Source organism: Chiroxiphia lanceolata, chromosome 1, assembly GCF_009829145.1.
Source record: "Chiroxiphia lanceolata isolate bChiLan1 chromosome 1, bChiLan1.pri, whole genome shotgun sequence".
Lineage (NCBI taxonomy): Eukaryota > Metazoa > Chordata > Aves > Passeriformes > Pipridae > Chiroxiphia > Chiroxiphia lanceolata.
Genome location: NC_045637.1, coordinates 48230660 through 48255038, shown reverse-complemented (window position 1 = coordinate 48255038; position 24379 = coordinate 48230660). Strand labels below are relative to the sequence as shown.

The following is a 24379-nucleotide window of genomic DNA, read 5'->3' as shown; positions in this document are numbered from 1 at the left end:
CAAAGGAGGTGATTGTCCCACTCTGCTCTGCACTTGTGTGGCCTCACCTGGAATACTGTTTGTAGTTTTGGGCACCAGAATGTAAGAAAGCTACAAACCTATTAGACAGCATCCAAAGGAGGGCAATGAAGACACTGAAGGGCCGAGAGGGGAAGCCATATGAGGAGAGGCTGAGGTCACTTGGTCTGTTCAGCCTGGAGGAGACTGAGGGGAGACCTCATCGCAGTCAACAACTTCCTTGCGAGGGGAAGAGAAGGGGCAGGCACTATCTCTTCTCTGTGGTGACCAGTGACAGGACTCGAGGGAATGGCCTTTAGTTGTGTCAGGGGAGATTCAGACTGGATATTAGGGAAAGGTTCTTCATCGAGAGGGTGGTTGGGCACTGGAACAGGCTCCCCAGGGAACTGGTCAGAGCATCAAGCCTGACAGAGTTCAAGAAACCTTTGGACAGTGCTCTCAGGCACATGGTGTGACTCTTGGGGATGGTCCTGTGCAGGGCCAATAGTTGGACTCGATGGTCCTTGTGAGTCCTTCCAACTCAGGGTATTCCGTAACCGTTACCCTGCGTAGGACGGCTGAGGGCTCGGCGGGTACGGACCACACCGACCCCGCCGCGGGAGGCGCCGCCCCGCGGCCGTTGCTCCCCTGGCCCCTCACCCGGCGCGGCCCCCGCGCCTGCGCGGCCCCCGCGGCGGCGCCTGCGCGCTGTGTCGCGGGGCGAGCGCCGCCGCTCGGGAGGGTTTGCGGGCGCGGGGGGCTGCGGCGCGCGCGGGCGGCGGCACCTCCGGGCTCGCGCCTCCGCCGGCACCCGGCGCTCCCGGCTCCTCCCGCAGCGCGCGCCCAGGCAGCGCCGAGCCGCCCGGGAAGGGGCGGGCGGGCGGGCAGGTGGGGAGGTAGGTAGATAGATAGATAGATAGATTAGATAGATAGAGGAGAGCCGGCTGGATCCCGCTGCCTGCTGACCGTCATGGCCGGCTCGGAGCAGCCGCCGCCGCGGGAGGACGGGGAGACGCCGCTGCCCATCGAGGACGCGGAGCTGGCGCTGGCCGGCATCAACATGCTGCTGAACAACGGCTTCCGCGAGTCCGACCAGCTCTTCAAGAAATACAGGTCAGCCCCGGCCGCCCTTCTGCCCGCCGCTCCCCGGCCCCTTCCCCGGCGCGGCCCTCCCCTCTCCCGGCGCGCAGGGTCCCCCGCCGCGGGCAGCCTCGCCCTGCCCGGCCCTGCGGAGCGGAGACGTCGGTGCCGCCGGTCCCTGCCTCGGTCAGCGCTCTCGGGGGGAAGGGGCACGCGTGATGCATAGAATCACAGAATGGGGTCGGGTCGGAAGGGACCACAGTGGGGTCGTCTGGTCTAACATCCCTGCTCAGGCAGGGTCATCCTAGAGCAGATGGCACAGGATTGCGTCCAGACGGTTCTTGAGCATCCGTAGTGCGGGAGACTTCATAACCTCTCTGGGCAGTCTGTTCCAGTGTGCGGTCACTCACACAATAAAGTTCCTCTTATTCACGTGGATGTTCCCGTGCATCAGTTTCTGTCCATTGCCTCTTTGCCTTTTGCTTTGGTACCACCGAGAAGTGCCTGGCACCATCCTCTTGGCACCCCGCCTTTATTTATACACATTATTGAGTCCCCTCTCACTCGCCTCTTCTCAAGGCTGAACAAGCCCAACTCCCCCACGCTTTCCTCGTAAGAGGGATACTCCAGTTCCCCAGTCATCCTCGTTGCCCTCTGCTCGACCCACTCCAGGAGCTCCATGTCTCTCTTGCACTGAGGAACCCAGAACTGGGCACAGCACTCCAGATGTGGCCTCACAAGGGCTGAACAGAGGGGGTAGGATCAGCTCACTCAACCTGCTGGCAGTGCTCTTCCTAATGCACCCCAGGATACCATTGGCCTTCTTGGCCACAAGGACACACTGCTGGCTCGGGGGATTTGCCCCCCGAGGTCCTGACTGAGGGCCTGCAGGTCCACATTGTGGGGGTGGTGTTTGGTGTGTGCGGTGGGGGCTGTCTGGAGGGGTGAGGAAGGGCTGGGCAGGGGTCCCTCGGTAGCACTGGCTGCATTTGTCTGTCGTGTCTGTGTAAGCACACACGTGTGCCTGGAGACGTGTCCTGGATGTGTTTCGCTCTGGTGCTTGTATTTAATCTGATGCGGTTTTTGGCCCACAAAACAGCAATGGAAGGTCCCTGAGTGCTTCTGGGATGATCTACAGGCTGTAAGATTGTGTTCATAATCTCTACAGACATCGTGTCTAGGTTTCTGCGTTAAGTAGGCATCTGGTATGAACAGCATTAGCACAGCTGCATAAGTCACTCTTAAAGAAAAGATTGCCCCTACCTGTCCTGCCTTATTTTTGTGAGGACTGATGTCTTCCACCCGAGCCTGAGCTGCTGTAATTGCGCATACATTCTAAATAATTAATATGCACTATATTGCTGTTGTCTGTGTGATTAAATAAGACTTCGGTTGACTTAAAATAGAACTTCATGGTGATGGTGTACTTATGTACTTAAGTCTTGTTTACAAAAAGGATGGTTGGAAGTAGAGTGCGGGGAGTAAGACAAATTAAGGACGTTCCCCTTAATAATAATGGAATAACAACTTTATTGTGTACCTGCAACGGTCTAATATTAAATACCTTATTCAGTCTTTAGTATATATTGTTATGTGACGCACACAGTACTGTTGTGTAGAACTAACTGGAATGTTGCAGGTGGTAGGTAAGGTCCAATTCTGCATTCCTCACATGCATAAGCTCCAAGATCATCAAGTCCCACTGTTGACCCAGCACTGCCAAGACCACCACTAAACTGCGTGCCTAAGTGTCACATTTCTGTCATGCGAAGTTGCACCCTAGGAGTTACTTATTTCTTGCGTATTTTTTTCTGTTGGAGTCATCAACTGTTCAATTGCTTGTTTTTGTTTTGTGCAATTTTTTAAGATGCCGGTTAAGGAGCACTCAATGGTGTTTCCTCTCCTCCGCTTTTGGTTGTGTTGTACCATTGCTTTCTCTCAGTAGTGTGAATCTGGAAGTAGTCTAGGAATTCTAAATATGTGATGCTTCTTACATTGTAAAGTAGGGCTAGGGAGTAAAATTGTTAAGATTCCTGTTCTCAAAATGTAGTTTAATCCTCCCTTGAAAGAGTGAATAACGATCTCTTCTGCAAACTATTCTCTTGTTTATTACTAAAGATACCTTAAATGCAGAAACTTGCCAATCTTTTTTTCCAGATGCAGGCTTTTCTTTTTTTGATTTTATCAAGAAGTGCCTCTGAGTTCAGTGTACTTTTTGATCCTGGCCTTTAAACACCACTGGCAAGGAGGAAATAGGAATTCCTTCGTAAGATGAATGGTTTGTGGATCGTAAGTTGATAATTGCTGTCTTAGAGCTGGAGATTTTCATAGTCATTTAAAATCTTTGTCCCAAAATTTATAGCATGGTTCGTCTTGCTGTGGACTAATAGACCTTTATTGAGTTGCATGTTAACTGTATGTTGAAAATGTATTTGACATAGGAGAGAAGGTACAGCAAAGTATGCTCAACTTCCTGTAAATTTGAATTTTGGAGGCATGTACATTTTTCCCCAACAGTTTTGGGTTCTGTGCTTGTCTTGAATGTGTTCTTCCTGAAAGAACTTAAGTAATGCTATTACATATTTTTTTGCTTGCAATCTTAATGAGTATGTTTTTGTTGGTATGTGCTTGGAATTATGAAATAGAACCCATCCTAAATGGAGCTGGTAAGCCAAATGAGCAGCTATTGGGAACTCTCCATAATTTAATATAGATGTTTGTAATTTGTGGCACTAGAGCTCAAAGATGTCTGATGGGATGCATCAATGTGATAGTTGTCTGTATTTCAAGTGACCTTTCTTATAGAAACTCTTAATTCTAAACTACTGCTTATGCAGGTAGTTTAGCTCTGTTCCAGAAGCTTAAGAGTTATCAGATGAAAGGCAGAAGTGAAGGGAGGAAAGGAGGTCTTTTTTTTTTGAAAACTGTTTAAGAACCTACAAAACTATTTGGAAACTCAATTATTCAGCCAAGCTTCAGTTTCAGTAGCCACATCATTTAAACTACTTAAAACTGTTTCTTAGAAATTACTAGTTTTGCTTTTATTTTTTATTACTTTAATTTTTACTTAATTTACCACTTAAAGATCTTGTGAAAAATTAATTCAAATCAATGCTTCTGTCTTTGTGGGACAGGTGGAATCTGTTTTTCTTTCCTATTCTGCATTTTTGCATCTTCCAGAAAGCTGACTGCTGAGCCCAGAATCAGTCATGTTTGAAAACTGGTCATAATGCAGTCCCTGAGGAAACCAGGGTAGGAATTGCAACTGTGTTTCATATCTATAACCACATAAATAAAACCTTGCCTTTGAATAGTGTTGGTACTTTGAATGGGCTATAGAACCATTGTTTCTGTGTTGGGCATGGGAGAGGAGTATTTTGTCTCTTGGTGTTTAAAGGTCATATATTTCTATATAGAGTCTGAAGAAGTCAGATGAATATGTCAGTTGTGTGTCATATACAACATGTAGTTGGAACTGCATTGACTATCACACTAAAGCAGCTAATGTTTTGTCTGGTGTAGTGTGTGGCTTGCTTTTTTCTAAATTGTGCTTCAAGGAAGATATCGGGGTTTTGAAAAATCATCTGCAGGTAGCGTCAGAAACTGCATGTGCTTTTTCATGAATTCTATTTTTTTAAGAAGTCCAGATCCTCCATCTATCACTGGTGATAACATTCTGAACATAAATCAAATACCAGTGGGTGTTATATTTTCATAAAGCTGCAACAGACAGCACCACTGTCTTTAATGCTGGTAGCTGTGTCAGGTCCCCATGGTGCAAACTCATATTTGAAACTGTCAGATATCAATCTTTCTATTCAGCTTGAACAATGCTGAGACCATCATAGTTCTCATTGATTTAAACTTTGAGTACCTCTGGAAGCTACAAGAGATGTGGAGGTTAACCAGGGACATAGGCATTGGAGATGGAGCCCTCAGTCAGCCCGTGGGATGGTATTGTTTTGGTGAACCACTCTGACATTAGCAAGAAGGCTGGAACTGGAATGTTCTTTTTCTCCTTGTAGTTTTTTGGATTCCTAAACATTTAGGAAGGAAAGAAACTGTCAAAAGACTTTTTTTTTTTTTTCTGATTCTTTACTTCCTAAAAGCATTTGCAATTCAAAAATTATTTAAAAACTTCCTCCAGCTAAGAGGAGAGAAGAGAGTGTCAAATAAAATCAGGAGTTTTAGCTAAATGTTGATTCACATCATAAATCGTAGAATCATGGAATATCCTGAGTTGGAAGAGACCCATGGAATGATCAAGTTCAAGTCCTGGCCCTTCACAGGACTGCTCCATGAATCACACCACATGTCTAAGAGCGCTGTCCAAATGCTTCTTGAACTCTGTCAGACTTGGTGCTCTGACCACTTCCCTGGGGAGCCTGTTCCAGTGCCCAGCCACCCTCTGGGTGAAAAACCTTTTCCTAATATCCAACCTGAATCTCCCCTGACACAATTTCAGGCCATTCTCTGGGGTCCTGTCACTGGTCACCAAAGAGAAGAGATCAGTGCCTGTCCCTCCTCTTCCCCTCATGAGGAAGTTATGACTGCAATGAGGTCTCTTCTCCAGGCTGAACAGACCAAGTGACCTCAGCCTCTCCTCATACAGCTTCCCCTCTGGGCCGTTCACCATCTTCATTGCCTTCCTTTGGATGCTCTTTAATAGCTTAATATCCTTCTTATATTGCACTGCCCAAAACTGCACATCAGACTTGTGGTGAGATTGACTAGCACGGACTAGGCAATCACATCCTTTGACCAGATGGCAACTCTCTGCCTGCTGCACCCCAGGACATGGTTGGCCCTCCTGGGTGCCAGGGCATATATCATAAGATCAGGAATGTTATCTCACAAGAAATCCAACAATCTTCTGTCTCCTACCAGGGAAATGTTTGATTCTGCATGAATGACATCTGAGAAGGCTTGATAAAGTTTTCAACTTCGGTCAACTTTGGAAAGACAAATCGTACAAGATGATAAGTAAAATGTATATAATGAGGTCATTTCCAAAGAAGAAAATGAAGATGATATAGAGGAAATGTGATTCTAAGACAAAGTGTGTAAAGATTTAAAGAATGGGGCCAATATAGAAAAGCTTGCTGTACAACCTGCTATAGGGTAAAGCAGAACATAGAGTAGAATCGTAAGCTGGAGCAAATGGGGAAAAAAGCTCAGTATGATTACCTAAAAAAAAATGACATTAAGGTTGACATGTTACATTATATATATTAACAGACATACGAGCTTCAGCAACAGACCAGAAATTCCCTTGTGGATAGTTGTTTGAACCTCACATTACCGATTTAAAATGCTGACTCTGGCTCAAAATACTTTTGACCCAAATACAAGTTGAGACAAGGTGACATTAAGCCAGCATTGATCAGTAGGTAGATTATAGCCCATGTATGGGCTGTCTAATCACTATTAAAATTCTTGCTTATGTAGCTCAGCAAAGGAACCTTAAGTGCAAGAATTAAGTGATTTAGTAGATGCTTCAGTAGCTTCTCTAAAGATAAGGAGAGCGGGAACTGACGTCAGTTGGTTGGGAGAAGGATGATAGCATCTGGATTGGCAGCGTGAGAATAAATCATGAGTGCCCTGGTAGCAGCCCTGTGTGCTTTTGTTTATTGCAGCTATAGGCAGAGGAACAGGTGCTAGATGGATGTATAGAAAGGAGGGTTATTTACAAGGGAGGTGATCTTTAGTAGTGGTATTCTAAATGTGTAATAAATGTGTATCTCAGCAAGTTAAGATTTTGTTGCTCAAGGCTAGGCAGAGTATGTTATAGCAATAGCGATGCACCAAAACCAGCACCAATCACCCAGTTATGTGGATAGATTAAAAATATTTTAAGTGTTCTGGGGTTTAAATCTTCCAAGACCTGGGTGCATGGAGATAATCACATTGAGTGTGATGCTTTTGTGGTCTTCATGACAGAGACAGGTGATGTCATCGAAAGAAGTGATGCAAAGAGTAGAGGGAGGTTGCCCCATATGAGGCAGTATCTGGCAGGTAGTAGTCCAAGGGAAGATGGAAGAAAGCTAAACTAAAATATGAGTTTATTACTCAGAAATTAGAAGTCAGGTTTGGTGGAGATGGCAGAAGAGGTATGATAGTAAACAGATCTTATTTTAACACTGAAGAAATTAACTCTGTGAAAGATACAAATACTGTAAAGACTTTTCACTCATTTTTTGATCTACTATTTCTAGTAAAATATTAAGTTAGAGCAAAGCAATCCCCTCTTAATTTGCAGAAGGACAAAACAAGTCAGTAAAAACTAGATGGAACAGGGCTACAGAATTATTTCTATATTTCTGAATTTCTGTTTGGTTGTGTATTTCTAGTCAAAACAGAAGTGTGTGGTAAGGTTTAATTTAACAAAACAAATTTGGGCTGATGATGAAATGTAAACTAAACCAAGATCTGACATATTCAGTTTTCAATGTGTCTTAATACCGTAATGCTTCTGTGAACTTAAATTACCTTGGGTATTTCATATACCAGTATTGGATGAGATGTATACTTATGTAGATCTGTCATGTTTGTAGTCTCACAAATAATTTTTAGAACAAATTTTAGAATAATCTGTGATGGAATAATGGCCAAAGGATTTCTGTGTTGTTGCAGTAAATTCCTTACCTTTATATTTACACATATTTCTTCTTGTTTTAAAATATTTAGTTGCTGCTTCTGTATTTATCTGAGAACTTACATGCCATTATGCTTCACTCTCCCACTTTGAAGGAAAATAATTTGTTTCAACTTGAGTGTCACTATTGGTATGATGACTAGAATTCTTAGTGGACTGTGGTTAAAGTAGTAATGCCTAGAAAAGCAGGGAGGAAATGCTGGCAGGTTAATTACATTACTCTAAATTTAAACTTGAGCTAGACTCAAGTAGCTTTAGAAAGTAGCTTTAGAAGCTGATGTATTTGGAAGGGAAATACTGTCTTGGAAATTTCTGTAGAAAAGAAAAGAAAATACTGAGGAGTAACCGAGATGTATGTTTGTTTGTTTGTTTTTATGTGCTTCAGTTCTGATTTATTTTTTATGGTAAAATTGGGCTGTACTATCTCAGCATTATTAAGCCAAGGCTTAAAACTCTTGAATGTTATCATCATGTGTCAAAATGGGGCATGGCAAACACCTATATTCTGAAATTGAATTGCTGTCTTAAAGATATGCCATGATATGAGTCAAATTAGTCAGGGTTTACTGGGAGAAGCAATGTCTCATGTAACTGATTTATATACCCGAAAGAAAGTTCTACTTCAGTGCTCTGAAGTTTTTGACTGAAGTGTAAGTTACATGTACCAACTGTATTGGTACATATTGATACGTAGAACCTTTTACTGTGGTATCTTTGAGAAATAGTGTTAATAGCACAATTTCTTACAATAAAGATATCTTCTGAGTCCTAGTTTCCTAGCTGAGGGGCAAACGGTGTTTTACAAAATATGTCTGGAGACTGGTTCTTTTTTTTCTTTGAGCTAATTAAAAGTCTTGAGATTTTTCTTTACTTAATGGAGGCTATTGCTTTCAAAGCCATAAGGACAACTTGGGTAGTGCAGTGTCCCAGTGTTAATTTGTATTCAGTTCCATAACTCCTGCCAACATCGATATGGCCATTGGTTTGCTGCTAGTATTTTCCCAAGTGCTGCCTCATTTTTTTGTGTCTTAACTTTTTGGTATCTGTCAAAAAAGATGTAAAATCATGTCTGAAGCTGAAGGGCACTTATAAGGAGCTTGAGCCAAGGGTTATTTTTGTGGAATTATATTTTTCTCAGAAATTTATTGTCATCATTAGTCACACCTTAGTTTTTACTGGGACAGGACTGTGCCATTGCAAACTTTTTTCCTAGCTCTCAAGGAAAAGATAGCCCTAAGCTGTTGAAGAATTTATAATTCAACGTAATAGTCACAAAGACTGAGCACATAACATGGTTGTTGTTTAAAATGGATTTTAAACACTAAATTAACCTTACTGAATGATCTTCCATAAAACTGCAGTTATAGTGACTACAGCGACTACTTACGAATATGGCAGAAGTGTTCTTATTTTGTTTAGTGATGTCACAAACTCTGTGTGAGGAGCTCCTGCAGTGAAGTTTTCATGTTTTGATTGCCAAACCCCATGGTCTCAACAGAAGCATCTCCCAGACATCATATAATATTATGCATCATGTTTTTTTACTTCAGAGTCCTTTTGTGCTACAGCCCATATGTGCTGTAATGGCAATGCTTTTTATAGATTGAGTGACTGAAACTTAAAAAGAACTGATCTGCGACAGTTATCTCCTGTATTAAAGCTACTGATAATTTCAGAATAGAATGATGTGGCTCTTGATTTTTTCACTGTTTTGCCTTTGATTGTGGGGGATGGAATTGGGAACTAAGTGAGTGTCAAGAATACAAGTGTGGAAGCAGTGTTGAAAGATCAGTTGAGAAGATAAATAGATCAGTTGAAAAGATAAATATGTATTTGGGGAAAAAACTCAGTTGTACTCAGACAAATGTACATTAAAATATTTGGGAAATTTTTGCTGCTTGCAGTAAGGGCTTCAGTATATTTTCTAGTCTGTAAAGACCAGTTGGCTCTCAGCTGTAACTAGCTGCTTCATTTTTTAACATTACTTTAACATTTTTTAACTCCCCAGAACTGCTTTCTCTCTGTATATGTTGATCTGAGGAAACTCAGAAATGAAACATTTGGGTTATTTCTGAGCTTCCTTGAAAGTATGATGTAAATGCAACTTCATACTTAAGGACATATATGTAAAAATTTCTTGTCCTGATCTGTTTTGCAGTTTTAGATCAGTTGGGTGTTGATAATGCAGGAGGTGTGACCTTGAAATGTATGGTGAAGGTTGTGTTGAGTATGGTGGTAAGACTGGCTGCCGAATGGGTCCCACGCGCCTCATGCATTGGGAAGGGGATTATGAAAGAGCCACACGCCCTCTGCAGCAGGAGTTCATGCTGGAAGTGCCAGCTGCAGCGAGTGTAATTTGTGTAGCTGATTGCTACTGCCCTGTGAAACACAGCTGCTGGTAGAGAACAGTCCAGGTACTGAACAGCAGAGACATTTACTGGCGGCTGTTCTTTGTTGACGTGCCAACTAAGGGGGAAGTACCCAACCTGTTTTCTTTTGAAAAATAATGAAAACATATGACAGGTTATATCCAGAATTGAGCAATGTGCATCAAAAGGGAAGGTTTTTCTGCTTTGTTTATCCTCCCTTTTTTTCTTTCATATTATTCTTGTTCATGTCCTTGCTTTTAAATATTTATACTAAATCACAAAGTGAGAAAAGGGGGGTGGGGGTGTGTGAAACATTGCTGACTGCTTCTTTTTAAAAAAAACGAACCAAACTCTTGTATTATATAATACAGGTTCACTACTGGAAATTTGTGTTTTAGTAATATACTTCTTTCTCTTTGTTTTTCAAATGCCTGTGCTATTTTAAAAACTCTGCTTTAATCTAATGCTTGCAGAATAAAGTTGGAAAAAAATTAAGTGCTGTACTGTAACTGTATATATATATATATATATATATATATATATCTGTAACATAAATGATACTTCTTAAATCCTGGAAGTTTGTGTTTTCATATAACCTGGCAGCCCACCATTGAACGGTGTGGATCCATGGTACCACTGAGATTTTGACATTTTAATTTTTAATTTTTTCAAGTGCCTTCTGTGTGACATTACTGTACTCTCCTGGTCTGTGTGACTACAGTTGTACTGAAACTTGAAACCTGTCCCATATATATTACCGAGGTTTTGGTTGCCTGTGTTTTTTGATCTAGCTGTTGATTTCACCCTTTGCAAAGAGAATAGGTGAAGCATCTTAAAACTATTTTACACAGTGTAGTAAGATACATATTCTGAAGTTGAATATATATAAAACCATAAGCCTTATAAGAACCTCGCATTTACAACAACTTTGTCATGTGGTAGATGTGGTTTTTTTAGATCTGGGTGGATTAGCTTAAATTCACAGAAGCGGTGGAAATGGGAATCTCTTAATACAACTGACTGACATTTGTCTGGTAGGACAAAGCTGTAGTGATAGATCACAAGGGAAGAGTAGAACTGGCAGATTTTTGATTTTCTGTATCTCTTTGATACAAAAAACCCCACCAAGATTTATTTACAAACATATAAGTTAAACCCAAGAAATGCAATATTGATCTTGATGACAGGATATATCTACAAATATACTAACTATTTTCTGTTTTCTTTACAGAAACCATAGCCCATTAATGAGTTTTGGAGCCAGTTTTGTCAGCTTTTTGGTGAGTAGCTGAGAGCACAGAGTATACATCTGTTTTGGTTCATGTTTATATGTGCATGTGTGTGTTCATAATACTGGATACTCTAAATTTGGTTATTTTTATGAAACTAATGTTTTTCAAATTTTTAGATTAAATGTAGCTAGAGAACAAGGCATCACATCATGTAAAGCTTGTTTACTTGTGTGGTTTAAATATAAAGTAAAGGTTCTGTGATTAAGCTTCTCAATGTATAAAATATTTATGTGTTCCATTAACAGAGGCATAATAAAACACTCTCTTAAGTGAGCAGTGAAGTTATTTAATTAATTAATTGAAATAAAACTCACAGTTGCCTGTTTTTCTGATAACATTTGCACTGAAGATTTCTCCATCCATACTGCTGTGTGGAAGTTGTTAATTCAATCCATTGACTTTACTTCCTTTCTGGATATATGAGAACTGAGAATATTGATTGACTAAAAAGTCATAATGAGCAAGATAAGTCTGTTAAATGCTTTTTAGAAATTAAAAATGTTAATACCTTATATAAAACTGAGCAAGTGTATTAGAAAATGTTTAAATCTTATTTTTTAGACTGTCCTTATTCTGACTTTACTGTTTAATCCTGTGTCTCACAAGAAATTATCCATGGTAATACTCTTTTTAAAGACAGAATTTATTACAGTGTATCAGAAATACATGATTTGTAAATGAAATAAATTTGAATTCTTTCTAGTATGCAATATGGACAAATACACTGGTTAGGACACCTGCTGGGGCATATGCTTTCTTTTAAGTCACTGGAGGGGAGAAAGGAAAGAGGGAGAATCTCTCAGGCTTGCTTATCTGAATTGATATGCTGAACCAGTGTAACATCAGAGTGCAGCATCAGAGGATCTTGAATGTATCTTGCTTAGCTGCTGTTCTAAATATAGCACTAGCACTTGGTGTGTCTGTGTCATTCAGAGCTTTTGTTTAATAAAGCTCCAAGAAAAGAACTTACTTGTCCTGAAATTCAGCAGTAGTTGGAGTCAGATGCGGTTTCTTTTTCTTCCTACCCTTTAAAGAGACTGTGGTTATTATTTTGAAAAATGTAATAGCTGTTTGTTGTTGCTGACTTTGGAGGCCTGTTATTTATATGAATTTATTCCATAAAAGCAGTACCTGCACAGATACAAATCATGCCTTACATAACAATAACTGAAAATGAATTTGTATAAATTCATCATGACAGTGCATTCAGTTTGACTGCATGTGAAGCTCTGAGGTGGGGGCAAGGACTTACTGAGTTCTCAGTTGATTTGTCTTGAAATGTTGATAAAGTACTCAATTCTCTAGCTTGGTGTTTCTCTGTTGAAAATATTTGTACTTATGTGTGTATTTTACTACTTTTGTTTAAAGAAGTTTTATTCTCAAATTTTAGGAAAACTTTTACTATCCATAGCTTCTGTAGAAATAAAACTATTTGTGCTTTCTGTCATTCAAATGTGTTTGGTTTTTGGTAGAATGCCATGATGACATTTGAAGAAGAGAAAATGCAACTGGCATGTGATGACTTAAAGGCTACAGAGAAACTTTGTGAAAGTGAAGAAGCTGGAGTTATAGAAACAATCAAGAATAAAATTAAAAAGAATGTAAGAACATAATTTCTAAAATATGGATTTGTCTACTGGATAAATATTTCTGAAAACTTCCTTTCTGTCCTCCTTGTATTTTGAATAAATTATTTTTGATATGTGAAGAGCAGTTGAGATTAATGATAAACTTGGAAATGAAGTGAAATATTTTGCTTGGATTTCCTAATTGTTGTAAAATACTCAGTTGTAAAAATTGTTGTAAAATTGTTGTAAAATACTCAAAACACAAGCAGCAGGTTGTGTTTTGTTAGTAATTGTTTTTTAACATGTCAAATTAGTGATCTCTTAAATTATCTCAGGAAGCTTGTAGCCTGTCTAATTCAGACTAACTTTAATTCATACATGCTCTAGTAATGTTCAAAAGTCATGACGTTGAGGCCGCAGAATGCTGTGAGCCAGGAATATTCCTAGGGAATTTTCCTTCCTTTTTTAGATTTTTCATTCTAAATAATGAAGGAGAATGAAGCATGAAGATTGAGGACTAGTAATAGTATAGAAGTGTGTAGTGAATGGCCTGTCTAGTGTGACATAGCAGAAAAAGAAGCCATTTCTCTTCAGTATTTAGTTTACTTGCTAAAAAGTATTGAACCTGACATACTTCACTCTCTGCTCTTAAGAGGCACTATGTTTTCCCTGCCAATTGTCATATACCTCTTCCTGTGCTTTTCCTATCTAACATCTTAATTCCATGTCTGATGCATTTAGTAATAATTAAATGAAATTTAAATCTGTTCCGAATATTTGTAGAACCTTAGGAAAAATAACTGCTAGTATATGTGTAAAATTTCTCTATCAAGTAGGATTTTGCTTGATGACCTGTCAAAGGAATTTTAGCATAGTTTTGCACTTCAAAATGCTGAATTAGTTTAGTAGCAATACTACCACTTGCAGTTAATTTTGCCTTTTTTGATTTCTCAGATTTAGAGAAGTATTGTCTATTATCTTTGTTAACACTTTGCTCTGCTCTGTCTTTGTGTATTCCAAACAGGTTGATGGACGAAAATCCACTCTATCCATGATAGATCGTCTACAAAGACAAATAATTGTAGCAGACTGTCAAGTCTACTTGGCTGTGCTCTCATTTGTAAAACAAGAGTTATCAGGTGTGCTGTGTCTTTCATGTTTAGATATATTTTTGCATGATATCCTTTTAATAAAGCGTGATCATAAAGTCGCAGTATAAGGATAGCAATAGGGATGATTGTTTTTAAGAAGGAGCACAGTTCCAGTTGAAACATTCCAAGATGGGTACACTTGCAGAAGTATTGTTCTATCTTTGTGTAGGTAATGGTGTAGTATGAGATGGGCTGCTACAGATCATACTTTTTGCTTTTTTTCTTACCAATAGTCACATTCAACTGATTTTCCTTAGGCAGGTTGGAGTCCTTTGCGTGTTCTCATAGAGGCGTTGGAGGAGTTGATGTGAAGATGGGTAGCAAAGATGGGTAGCATCTGTGTGTGCTTGATGCAAGATAAAAGAGGCCATTAAGTCCAGGCTGCTGACAAACTGCCAGTGAAAGCAATTTTAAATGAAGTGTGTTGGAGATGGAACTGCTGAATCAATTCTTATTCACTGGCCACCAGAGTGTGTCCTTGTATGCCAAAGAGGTTAATCCTGTCGTGTTGAATATAAACTCCTTCTCTGGACTGCAGAGCCATTTCTAATGTTTTCTTGCATTCCTGCATCTCTTCCATAATCTTAAAACATGCTTAAAACATGCTTAAAACATCTGTGAGTTTATAGAAAATGTGGTCAAGGTCGTATAAAGTGTGAGCGCATTCTCAGGTTCTCACAAAATCAGTGAAGACCAAGAGATGGCAAACAGACTAGATTGTTGGTGAAAACCCTGCTGATCAACTGGAAAGAATCAGGGAAATAACATTCACATTATTTAAAATAACACCTAAGATTTTCAAACAAGGACGTAATGCTTTCTGTGATGTGCAAACTTGTTTTCTTCCAAGCCGTGGTGTCAGGAATGTGTTTGGCTGTAGCTAGCAGAAATTCAGGGGATATTTCTGTCTACTGTGTGTTTAGTGCTGCAGAAAGACTTCCTTGCTATTTTTGATACAGTTCTGGGTTTTTGTTTGTGGTGGTTGTTTTTTTTCCCTCCCTCTTGAAGCTTTTTTTCTTTGGTTCAGTATGTATTCTGCAGCTGCATATTTTGGTTGGATGCTGTGATTGAGGGTGGTGTCTGTTCTTTTCTCTCTTGTCTGCTGCTCAGAGAACTGAAGTGGGTAGCAGAGAGAGCACTGCACAACATGCAGTACATTTGGGTTACTCTGCTGGGTAAAAAAATATACCTGGAATCTTTAGTTAAAATTCCAAGCAGCTGAATTCTACTTAACTGCCATTGCTGAACTGTTGGGTCCATTATTTTGGTTTTTAAAGTACATTATCTTTCTGTTTATGTATAAATATCTTCTGTTTTTATCATATTTCTGTACAGAAACAGCCACCAGATTATTGAAATGACTGTAATTAAAAAAAAAAAAGGCAGACAAATACTTCTGATCGGTGGATGGGTGAAAATTTTCTTGTTTGTCTTCATGGAACAGTTTGACAAGAAGCATATGATGACATGCAATCTGCTTTCTCATATGCTTAACACATTTTCTTTTCCACCCTCATGGATGTATTAGAAATAGTTTGATCGTAAAGTTGGTAACACAGCAATTTACATTGGCTTCTCATGGCAATATTGAACTACCTTTTCTTGATATTTTCCACTACTGTCATGGGTCTGACTACTTTCATGCTGGGAAATCAGCATAAAATTTTTTTGTTAAAATTTAATATAAATTTTTATGTTAAAAAAGTTAGGAATTCATTGTTATAATTTGTTTGATTGTTTCATATTGGTATATCAGTAGTATGTAAATTATTTAGGGTTAATGACAGCACGCTGATGGAAGTAAAGCCTAAAACTATACTTTTATTCCACCTAACACATCCTTTCTGTTTCGTCCTTGCATTGAAACACAGTGGTTAGCTATTAGGATAAGCTACTGTAGGATAAGTAAAATGTGGGATGTTCTTATTATTGGTGTGCTGCATTGCTGTGCATAGTTGTCTAAGCATTCATCTTGTGGTGAGCCACATAACTTCTAAAGTACTCTGTGCAGGCAAAAAATGACCTAATTGCTTAAAAATGAAGTGATGTTAGTCTTGTAATGCATCTGAATCAAGGCAGGGCTTTCCATTTTTATTATAATGCTTTAATATGGATCTCAGGATAGAGGATTAATTTCTTGTAATACCTCAAGTTCATGTTGACAGAACCCATCTGTCACTACTGAGAATACAAATGTTGCAGTCTTTCTCAGTACAGTTTTTTAAGACTATCAAACTAGCCTTATCCCTTCCTCATACAACAAGAATCCAAAAAGACGTAGCCTAGTCTGTGATATTACTTTCTCTAGAAATGTTTTGAGTTTTTTTGTGATTGGAAGGATTTTTGTCAAAGGCATCAAAGCCTTGTAAGGAGTTGTTTGGTATTAATAGCATTTTTCTTTTCTTTGACACACACCACCTGTTATGATCTAATTCTGGCATTAGTTATAACACTTATCTCTGCAAATTTGGTTATATTTGTTTAGAAGACTGCTGCTATAACCATGTTTTGATTTTATTTTATTTTTAGTTACTGTCTTTGTCACTGCAGTTCCTAACGCTTAGGACTCTATCACAGACATAATGCTGGTGTCTGCTTTTATGATTAATGTATACAAAGATATTCTGTTTGTATCCTGTTTAACACTTGTCATTATCCAAGGATGTGCTTACAAGATGATTGCTGTGTAAATAGACAAATCTTTATTTTTGGTATCAGGCCTTTTTATACCCTCCTATAAAAAACATAGTGAGACCGAGTATTCTGTCATTCTCAGCTGAGAATCTTCAAGATCAGATTTTTTAGGGAAATTCAAGTACTCATATTGCATTTGAAATTGAGGAAGTTAGGCAACTGAGAAATAATTTAAAACCATAAAATTTCTGCATGCTTTACTTTTTTTTCCATTTTTTTTTTAATCATAAAGGCATTATATTCATGTGAGGGGCAGGGAAATGATGATGTTGAAAATCTTACTATGTAGCCCAAAGGAAAGGCTTTTCTTGGTATTTTGCTATCGACTGTCTTTTAACAGAATTTGGGCTTAAGGGAAGAGATGTAGTCTCTTTTGAGTTTTGCTTTTCTCTGTTTGCCAGGCAGCTCTTTCATCTGTACTGTATAGTGGAGCAAGATCCAGTGTGAAGTTCTTTGATTTCTCTCTTTCTTTCTGACAGTTGTATTGCTGTGTAGCTGACTGGAAGTGCCTTTGTGTTGCATGTTGTAAAGTCTGTGGTTGTGAACACTTAAGTTTGTAGTGCCCAGTACGCAAGACCTCTTTGAGAGAACAGTAACTATTACAAAATCCTTTATACAAGAAGTTAATGCAAATGAAGAGAGCATCCTAGAGTTTGTGAAATAGCATTTACCACTTAAAACGGCTTCTGAAATGTGTCCTTGAAGTAGTTTTTTTCCTTTGATTTTTAGCTTACATAAAAGGTGGGTGGATACTCCGAAAAGCCTGGAAAATTTACAATAAGTGCTATACGGACATTAATACACTTCAGGAAATATATCAGAAGAAAACAACTCAGGAATCCTTGACTTCTGATGCTGCAAATGATAATCATATTGCTGCAGAAGGTGTAACGGAGGATTCGCTAAACAGACTGAAAGGTGCTGTTAGCTTTGGATATGGACTTTTTCATCTTTGCATATCCATGGTGCCCCCAAACCTGCTCAAAATCATCAACCTGCTGGGTTTTCCTGGAGACCGCCTACAGGGGCTTTCCTCACTGATGTATGCAAGTGAAAGTAAGGACATGAAGGCCCCTTTAGCTACGTGAGTAGCTATATTGAAATGCTTTGGTAGATAACTTAGTACTAAAAGTAAGTAACTGGAGAAAAGTCAAAACCAAAAGGTCATGTTGCTTTAAAGGAAACAACAGCAGGTAAAATAAACTCGTAGTTTGTTGTTTAACGTGCCATGGTTTAGTAAATTCATCACTTACTATTGTATGAGATCTCTCTGCTGTTAATTATTTACATATATTTGGGGTTTGTGTCAATATTTTGCTGTATTCTTCAGTACCTGCAGTTCTCATGTCTAGTTACTTAAATGCCAGCAGAGTAAATAGAAGCTCCCCTGAAGTCTGTGTAGATTTACCTGAATTACATTCTCTGCTATGGAGAGAATACTATTTTGTCTGAGTCATTGATCTCATTTAGCTATTTTTCCTTACTATTAGCCCAAGATCTTTTCAATTTTTTATTTTTTTTTTAATTTATTTTAGTGTCTCAGTAAAACGAGATGTTCCTTATAAGGAACATTATAATGAACTTATAAGGAGCATTTTTTGTGTACTCTTTTTCCAAGACTTCATACTGCATTCAGGTCTTTTTAAGAGATAGATGTAATTTAAACTACCCTCATAAATTGTTATTACATTATCTACAAATTATTCCTTTTATTACTGGATCTACTGCAGGTACTATAAGATGTCACTTTTGAAACATTGACAAGCAGGAGAAGAATTTGATTTCTGTTTGTTTTAAAAAGATTAAGATTAAATGTTCCTGTTGATTGGTTCTTTTTCCTTTCTGGGGAAGAAAAATTATATTTTTGGGAATATTTCCTCCTTAAGATAGTCTTGGAAATCTCTGTGCTCTGCCCTTGTTTCCAGGAGCGATGTAGGTCATGTAGATGTCTGCCCTTCTGAAAACAGGGTGTATTTCTTTTTGACATTGATTTCAAGTGTGTCTGCTGATGTGTGTTTAGGTTTTTTGTAGATTTTTTTTTTTGTTAGTTTTTGGGGTTTTTGGAGGGTTTTTTTTCCCTCTCTAATGAACAATTAGTTTTCAAAGTTTTCCTGTGAGTTTTTCTTTTTTCAAAATTGATGGAGTTCTAAAGGCTCAACTGCTTTGATGCAATGAGCTTGATTGTTACTTTGCCTTTGGGTGAGGTGCACTGAATTGTATGTTCAGGTGCAGTTTAGGAGTATGTTGATGTATGGCAGTAGTATTGTGTTTGTTTTAAAACCAGATTGCATAATAAAAGATTCATGTCTATATTTGTCTTTCAGAATAATTTAAAAATTTCTCTGTGTAGAACGTAATCCTTAAATTTCTGTTTACAAGCTGTAATCATTTTTACTCTTACATTTCTTTTAGATTGGCTCTCTTGTGGTACCACACAGTTGTTCGCCCCTTTTTTGCCCTTGACGGCAGCGATAACAAGGCAGGATTGAAAGAGGCAAAAGAAATTCTTGCAAAAAGAGAATCTGCTTATCCAAATTCTTCTCTGTTCATGTTCTTCAAGGGAAGGATACAGCGATTAGAGGTATTGTATATTTTCGTCCTTTAGACTGATTTCTCCTCCACACCATTTGTTATTTTATGTTTTTCTGATGTCAATGAACTAAGCAAGCTTCAGCAAAGTGTGAGATACATGGAAAGATAATCATCTCCGTCAATAATCAAAAGATAATAAGAATGGATTAAATCCTTCCTAGTTTCAAGTTCAGATGCAAAACCAGCTCTTCCGCTACATCTATCTGAATTAACATTTTGAAATTGTTTTTCAGCTACTTGATACATTTGTGGGCCGTGCTAAAAGGAAGTGCTTTTGGTCACTCAGGAGTTTCTTGAGCTATTTCAGTTTTGCTTGTGAAGCTAAAATGTTGAGTATTATCTGCTGAGTACATAGCATTTATCTTCCCCTTTTTGTTTTATGCATTGTTCATATACAGCTAATTCTCTGGAGTAATTTCCCTTAAATAACTGCTTTTGCTTTTGAGAGGTCAAACCAGGATGTTTTCTGTTGCTAAGGGTGAGCTCTGACCCAAGCTGAAATGTATTCACTAAGAATGTGTTTGTGAATGCTATTGCAAAGTGCTGTTCAAACACTGCAGGAGCCTTTCGGGTTTTGGCTAAAGTATTCTCTAAAAATCTCTGATAATAGGAGACAAGTACTTCATACTACTCAACTCCTAGCTGCTGCTTTTATCAGACCAGAATATTTTCTGAACAATTACATTAACCAGAAAACCTAACACAAAAGCACAAACCCAGAATGTTCAAACCCTTCATCTGAACATCATAATTACGAGAGCTCGTTGAGATATTAATATTGGTGGTCATTCTTTGCTGGGGTTTGCAATTAAGTCTTTCAAATACAGCTAAATATTCTGAGAGAGGTAACAAGAGTAATAGAACAGAGGAGTAGGCTTCAGTGGACTATCAGATTTTGCAGGCATATTCTTGCATGGGATTTGAATGTTATTTTTCTTTTTTTGCTGTTGTTTTGAAGGCAGTGGTGCATTTTAGGAATTACATTGTTACAGGCAAGCTGTCAGTCCTGGGGAAGTATTGCTGTTGTCTGAGTAGGAAAGATTTTGATGGCTTTTGTTCAGTTGTATGCGTATTTCATTCTTATGGTAAAAATCAGATTTGTCAGGAATAGCTACATAATGAAGGCAAGTGCAGTTAAAATTGCAAGTACATTGATTACCAGGGTATGACTTGGTATTTTTAGTGTAATGAGAAATAAAACGCAACTGGTGCTTCTGACTTTCAGAGCAAGGTAGGGTGAAAGCCTAAACATAAGCTGCTAATAAACTGAATATATCTTTCTATGTGTAAAGAAAGAGAATATGTTTGGGATGAGCGTCAGTTTTGTGAAGCTGGTCCCTTTCTGGAGTACCAGTGTGTTCCAGAGGAGAGTTCTTTAAATGTAATCTTACAGTATTAGTGTATGAAATGATGCAGTATGTAGATACTGCAGTACTGATACTGAAGTTCAGGTCCGAGTGAAACTGTTTGTGGCAGAGGCAGCGTGGTCATGTTAATGAAGTTAGTTAGCTTAGGCATGCAGAATGCTGTGTAGCCATGACCCTCAGTCAGCAGAAAGCTTATTGGTTGCTAACAGGAATTAAAATGTCTTTTGCTATTCATGTGTGTGTTTGCATGAGAGCTTTTCTATTCAGCAACCTTTCCCCCCTCTCTCATCATTGCTTTGTTCCAAGTGGTGCTGTATCAGGGAGGTTTTGCTGTGTCTGAATGTTTTGGTTAAATGTCTAGGGCTCTTCTGTAGATTTTGTTATGAATTGCCATGCTTAATTTGCTTGAATGCTGTTGACATAATAGTGAAGGCAGGTATGTGACTGGTGGCAATGGCAAGGAGCTGTGCTGGATTTCTGCATGATACACTTGTGGTTACATGTGTCTTGAGTCTGGGCATTGTTCTTACAGCATCCATTTCATATTAGTGTGGCCAGCAGGAGCAGGGAAGTGATTGTCGCCCTGTACTCGGCACAGGTGAGGCTGCACCTTGAGTCCTCTGTCTAGTTCTGGCCTCTCACTACAAGAAAAACATTGAGGTGCTGGAGAGTGTCCAGAGAAGGGCAACAAAGATGAAGGGTCTGGAGCTCAGTTCCTGTGAGGAGTGGCTGAGGGAGCTGGGGTTGTTTAGCTTGGAGAAAAGGAAGCTCAGGGAGTATCTTATCACTGTCTACAAGTGCTGCCTGAAAGGAGGTTGTAGCCAGGTGGGAGTCAGCCACTTCTCCCGGGCAAAAAGTGACAGGATGAGAGGACACAGCTTCAAGCTGTGGCAAGGGAGGTTCAGGTTGGACATCAGAAAGAATTTTTTCACAGAAGGGGTTGTTAAGCATTGGGACAAACTGCCCAGGGAGGTGGTGGTGTCACCATCTCTGGAGGTGCTCAAGAAACTGTATGTGGCACTTAGTTCTCTGTTTTAGTTGACAACGTGGTGATCAATCAGAGAAGGGCAACAAATGATCTTGGAGGTCTTCTTCAACCTAAATGCTGCTCTGGTTCTGAACCAGAAGTGCTCAGATACTCGTAGATTACAGACTAATATGGTGAGTTGTAATTTCCTTCTCATTTCCGAGGTGAGCGAGGAGAGCTCCTGCAAAGCCTGGGAAGTGCTTATATTACCTTTCTTGAAACTGTTAGTGCACCAGTAAGTTTAAATTATTTCCACTGGGCATGGGAATATTATTTCAGGTGGCTTACCAAAATTGGGAAGTTTGTGCTTTAACCTATATGCATGTAAAAGTATACCTTGAGCTAGGAGAGGGCAGAGTGAGAGGTGGTGTTCTGGATCTTACCTATTTCTGCTTTTCGGCTTGCAATTTTGCTATCCCTTTTTTTTTCTTTTTTTCCTAATCAGCAACACTATTTGAAACTATTGTTTCTCTTTGATTAGGAACAGACTCTGCATGTGTATATATAAACAATAAGAAATCTTTAGGGCTGGGACAAAAAACTTGAGTTCTGAGGCTTGATCCATGGAGTTCAATTGGTATAGGTGCATGTAAAGAGTCTGAATGGAAAAGTACCAAATACTCCACCTGATGGGAAAAACACCATTCATACATTCGGGTGTATGAAAGTGTGTGTGATGTGCAGGCTTCTGAAAATGTTGACTGTGCTTAAATGTAATGCTGACAGGTACTCTTGGGTTTTTAGTTACTTTTTGTAGACATTTTGGTATCAGTGGTATCATTCTAATTTAGGAGTAAGAGGGTGTGGTATGGAAAAGTAGACTGAGGGCAAGAATAATAATAAGCATTGAAAAGTCTTAAGTGAACTTTCTGGAAGAAAGTCACAGTGATGTCTAAAGTAAAGAAATTTGCAGGGCTTGCGTAATGTCAGGGTTTATTTTCAAAAATTGTGCTGGCTTTTCTAGTTACTTGTTCTAGGCTACAAAGTACAGTATCCTAGTTTTATTCTATTTTGATTTTGTGTCATGTCTAAGAAAAAAATGGGTTTCTGTGTGCTAAGGAATAGAAAACAGAGGCTTTGAAATGTCCATATTGTGTTCTCTGGTGTAAATTGTTACCTTTTAGCAGGAAACTGCTTTCTGGTTTCCCCTTAATTATGAACGTGACTTCTTAAAAGCTTTACAAATTCAGAGTGCTGATTGAGAATAGAAACGTTCTGGGAGAAGGAAAGTGTCCTGAGATTTCAGAACAGCTCTTTGGGGAAATGTGTGTTGGCTTGGGAAGCCGCTTGGGCCTGATAAGCTCTGTAGATGCTTAGTTGATGGATTGGGGTGCTTTCAGTTTTAGTGTGAAGTCAAGAAATGTAAGATTAGGGTTCTCACATTAGCTTTATTAATCTTTTTTATGGTTATGTAATTCTGTAAATTACACATTTTATGTCTTAATGGGCTTTTTTGTCTTTGTATTATGTCCAAGAGAGGCATGAGTAGTTAGTACCTGTTGAAGGAATTAAAAGTGTGTCTATATATATTTATAAATCTCAGGAACATCAGTTTCAGGTGCAGCTAAGATGTTATATTTGCAGACTCTTGGGACTTTATAATTCTTTCTGTTTATTCTTTGAAACAGTAAACAAATAGTAATTAATTTAAGAATTAACACTAAGAGTAAAAATTCGTGTTCCAGCACATTGTCACAATCCCTAGAGATGATTGGAACTGTATTTATTAAGGAATGTCTCTGAAACATACTTAACCGATTGGTGCTGAAGGAAAAGTTAGACTGATGTCAAAACACTTGTGAGATCTAGACAGTTAAAAGGATAGATTATAGCAGATTGAATATTCAACAAACTGGACTTGTATATTACTGAGTGGTTGGTGTTTCATGTACTACCCCAGGCTGGTGTATGGCATTGCAGACAATGATTTAATTGCCAGTAGTAATTGTGTGGAATAACATGTCCTACAAATAAGTGATTTCTGGTTTGAAATGTTTAGGATTTTAGAAGGCAAAATATCTTCAGAGGGCTAAATATTTAGATTTTCTTTTTCTTTTTTTCCATTTCCCTCAGAATTATTCAAAACATAGAGCTTTTGAACTTCCTAGCACAAAGATAAGGTTCTAAACTGACGTTATGTTTTTCTGTAAGATTGGACCCATAACAGTTATTTTCTAGGAAGGCGTGTTGGGATAATGTGTAGTGGAGAGAATGTGCTGCTACAAAAGTAAACAAGGTGTACATGGCTCAGGCTTCCTGGTAATTTCAAGGGCAAATATAACTCACCTCCTGCCTTGCCAACAAGCATCTTAGTTTCATCACCACTGTATTTTCTAAGGGTACAGTGTTTATGTTGGTACAGGTGTGAATCCCTTTGCTGCCTGTTGTGCTGTCTTGATGCAGTATGTATTATTTTCAATGAAATTGTTCCTTAGCAACTAAAACAGTTTTCCCTGATGAGACAAAGGAGAAAACCTAAAAAATCACTTCAGAGCTCTGTGTGTTCATGGACTTAAGATACAATTCTGCAGATTTTTGTAGGAATTTTTGAATTCAGTTATGCTTGCACAGAATCATGGGTTTGCCC

The 24379-nt window shown here is 38.9% G+C and overlaps 1 protein-coding gene across 1 annotated transcript in view; it reads left to right on the top strand.

Moving 5' to 3' along the window:
• Positions 1-824: 824 nt before the first annotated feature.
• TTC39C (tetratricopeptide repeat domain 39C) overlaps positions 825-24379 on the top strand; it is a 36483-nt gene continuing 12928 nt past the window's right edge. The window contains exons 1-6 of the mRNA XM_032697370.1: positions 825-1110; positions 11333-11381; positions 12866-12994; positions 13986-14100; positions 17536-17890; positions 19219-19387. Of these exons, the coding sequence (XP_032553261.1) occupies positions 968-1110; positions 11333-11381; positions 12866-12994; positions 13986-14100; positions 17536-17890; positions 19219-19387 (960 nt within the window). The 5' untranslated portion in view covers positions 825-967. The remainder of the gene's footprint in view (positions 1111-11332; positions 11382-12865; positions 12995-13985; positions 14101-17535; positions 17891-19218; positions 19388-24379) is intronic.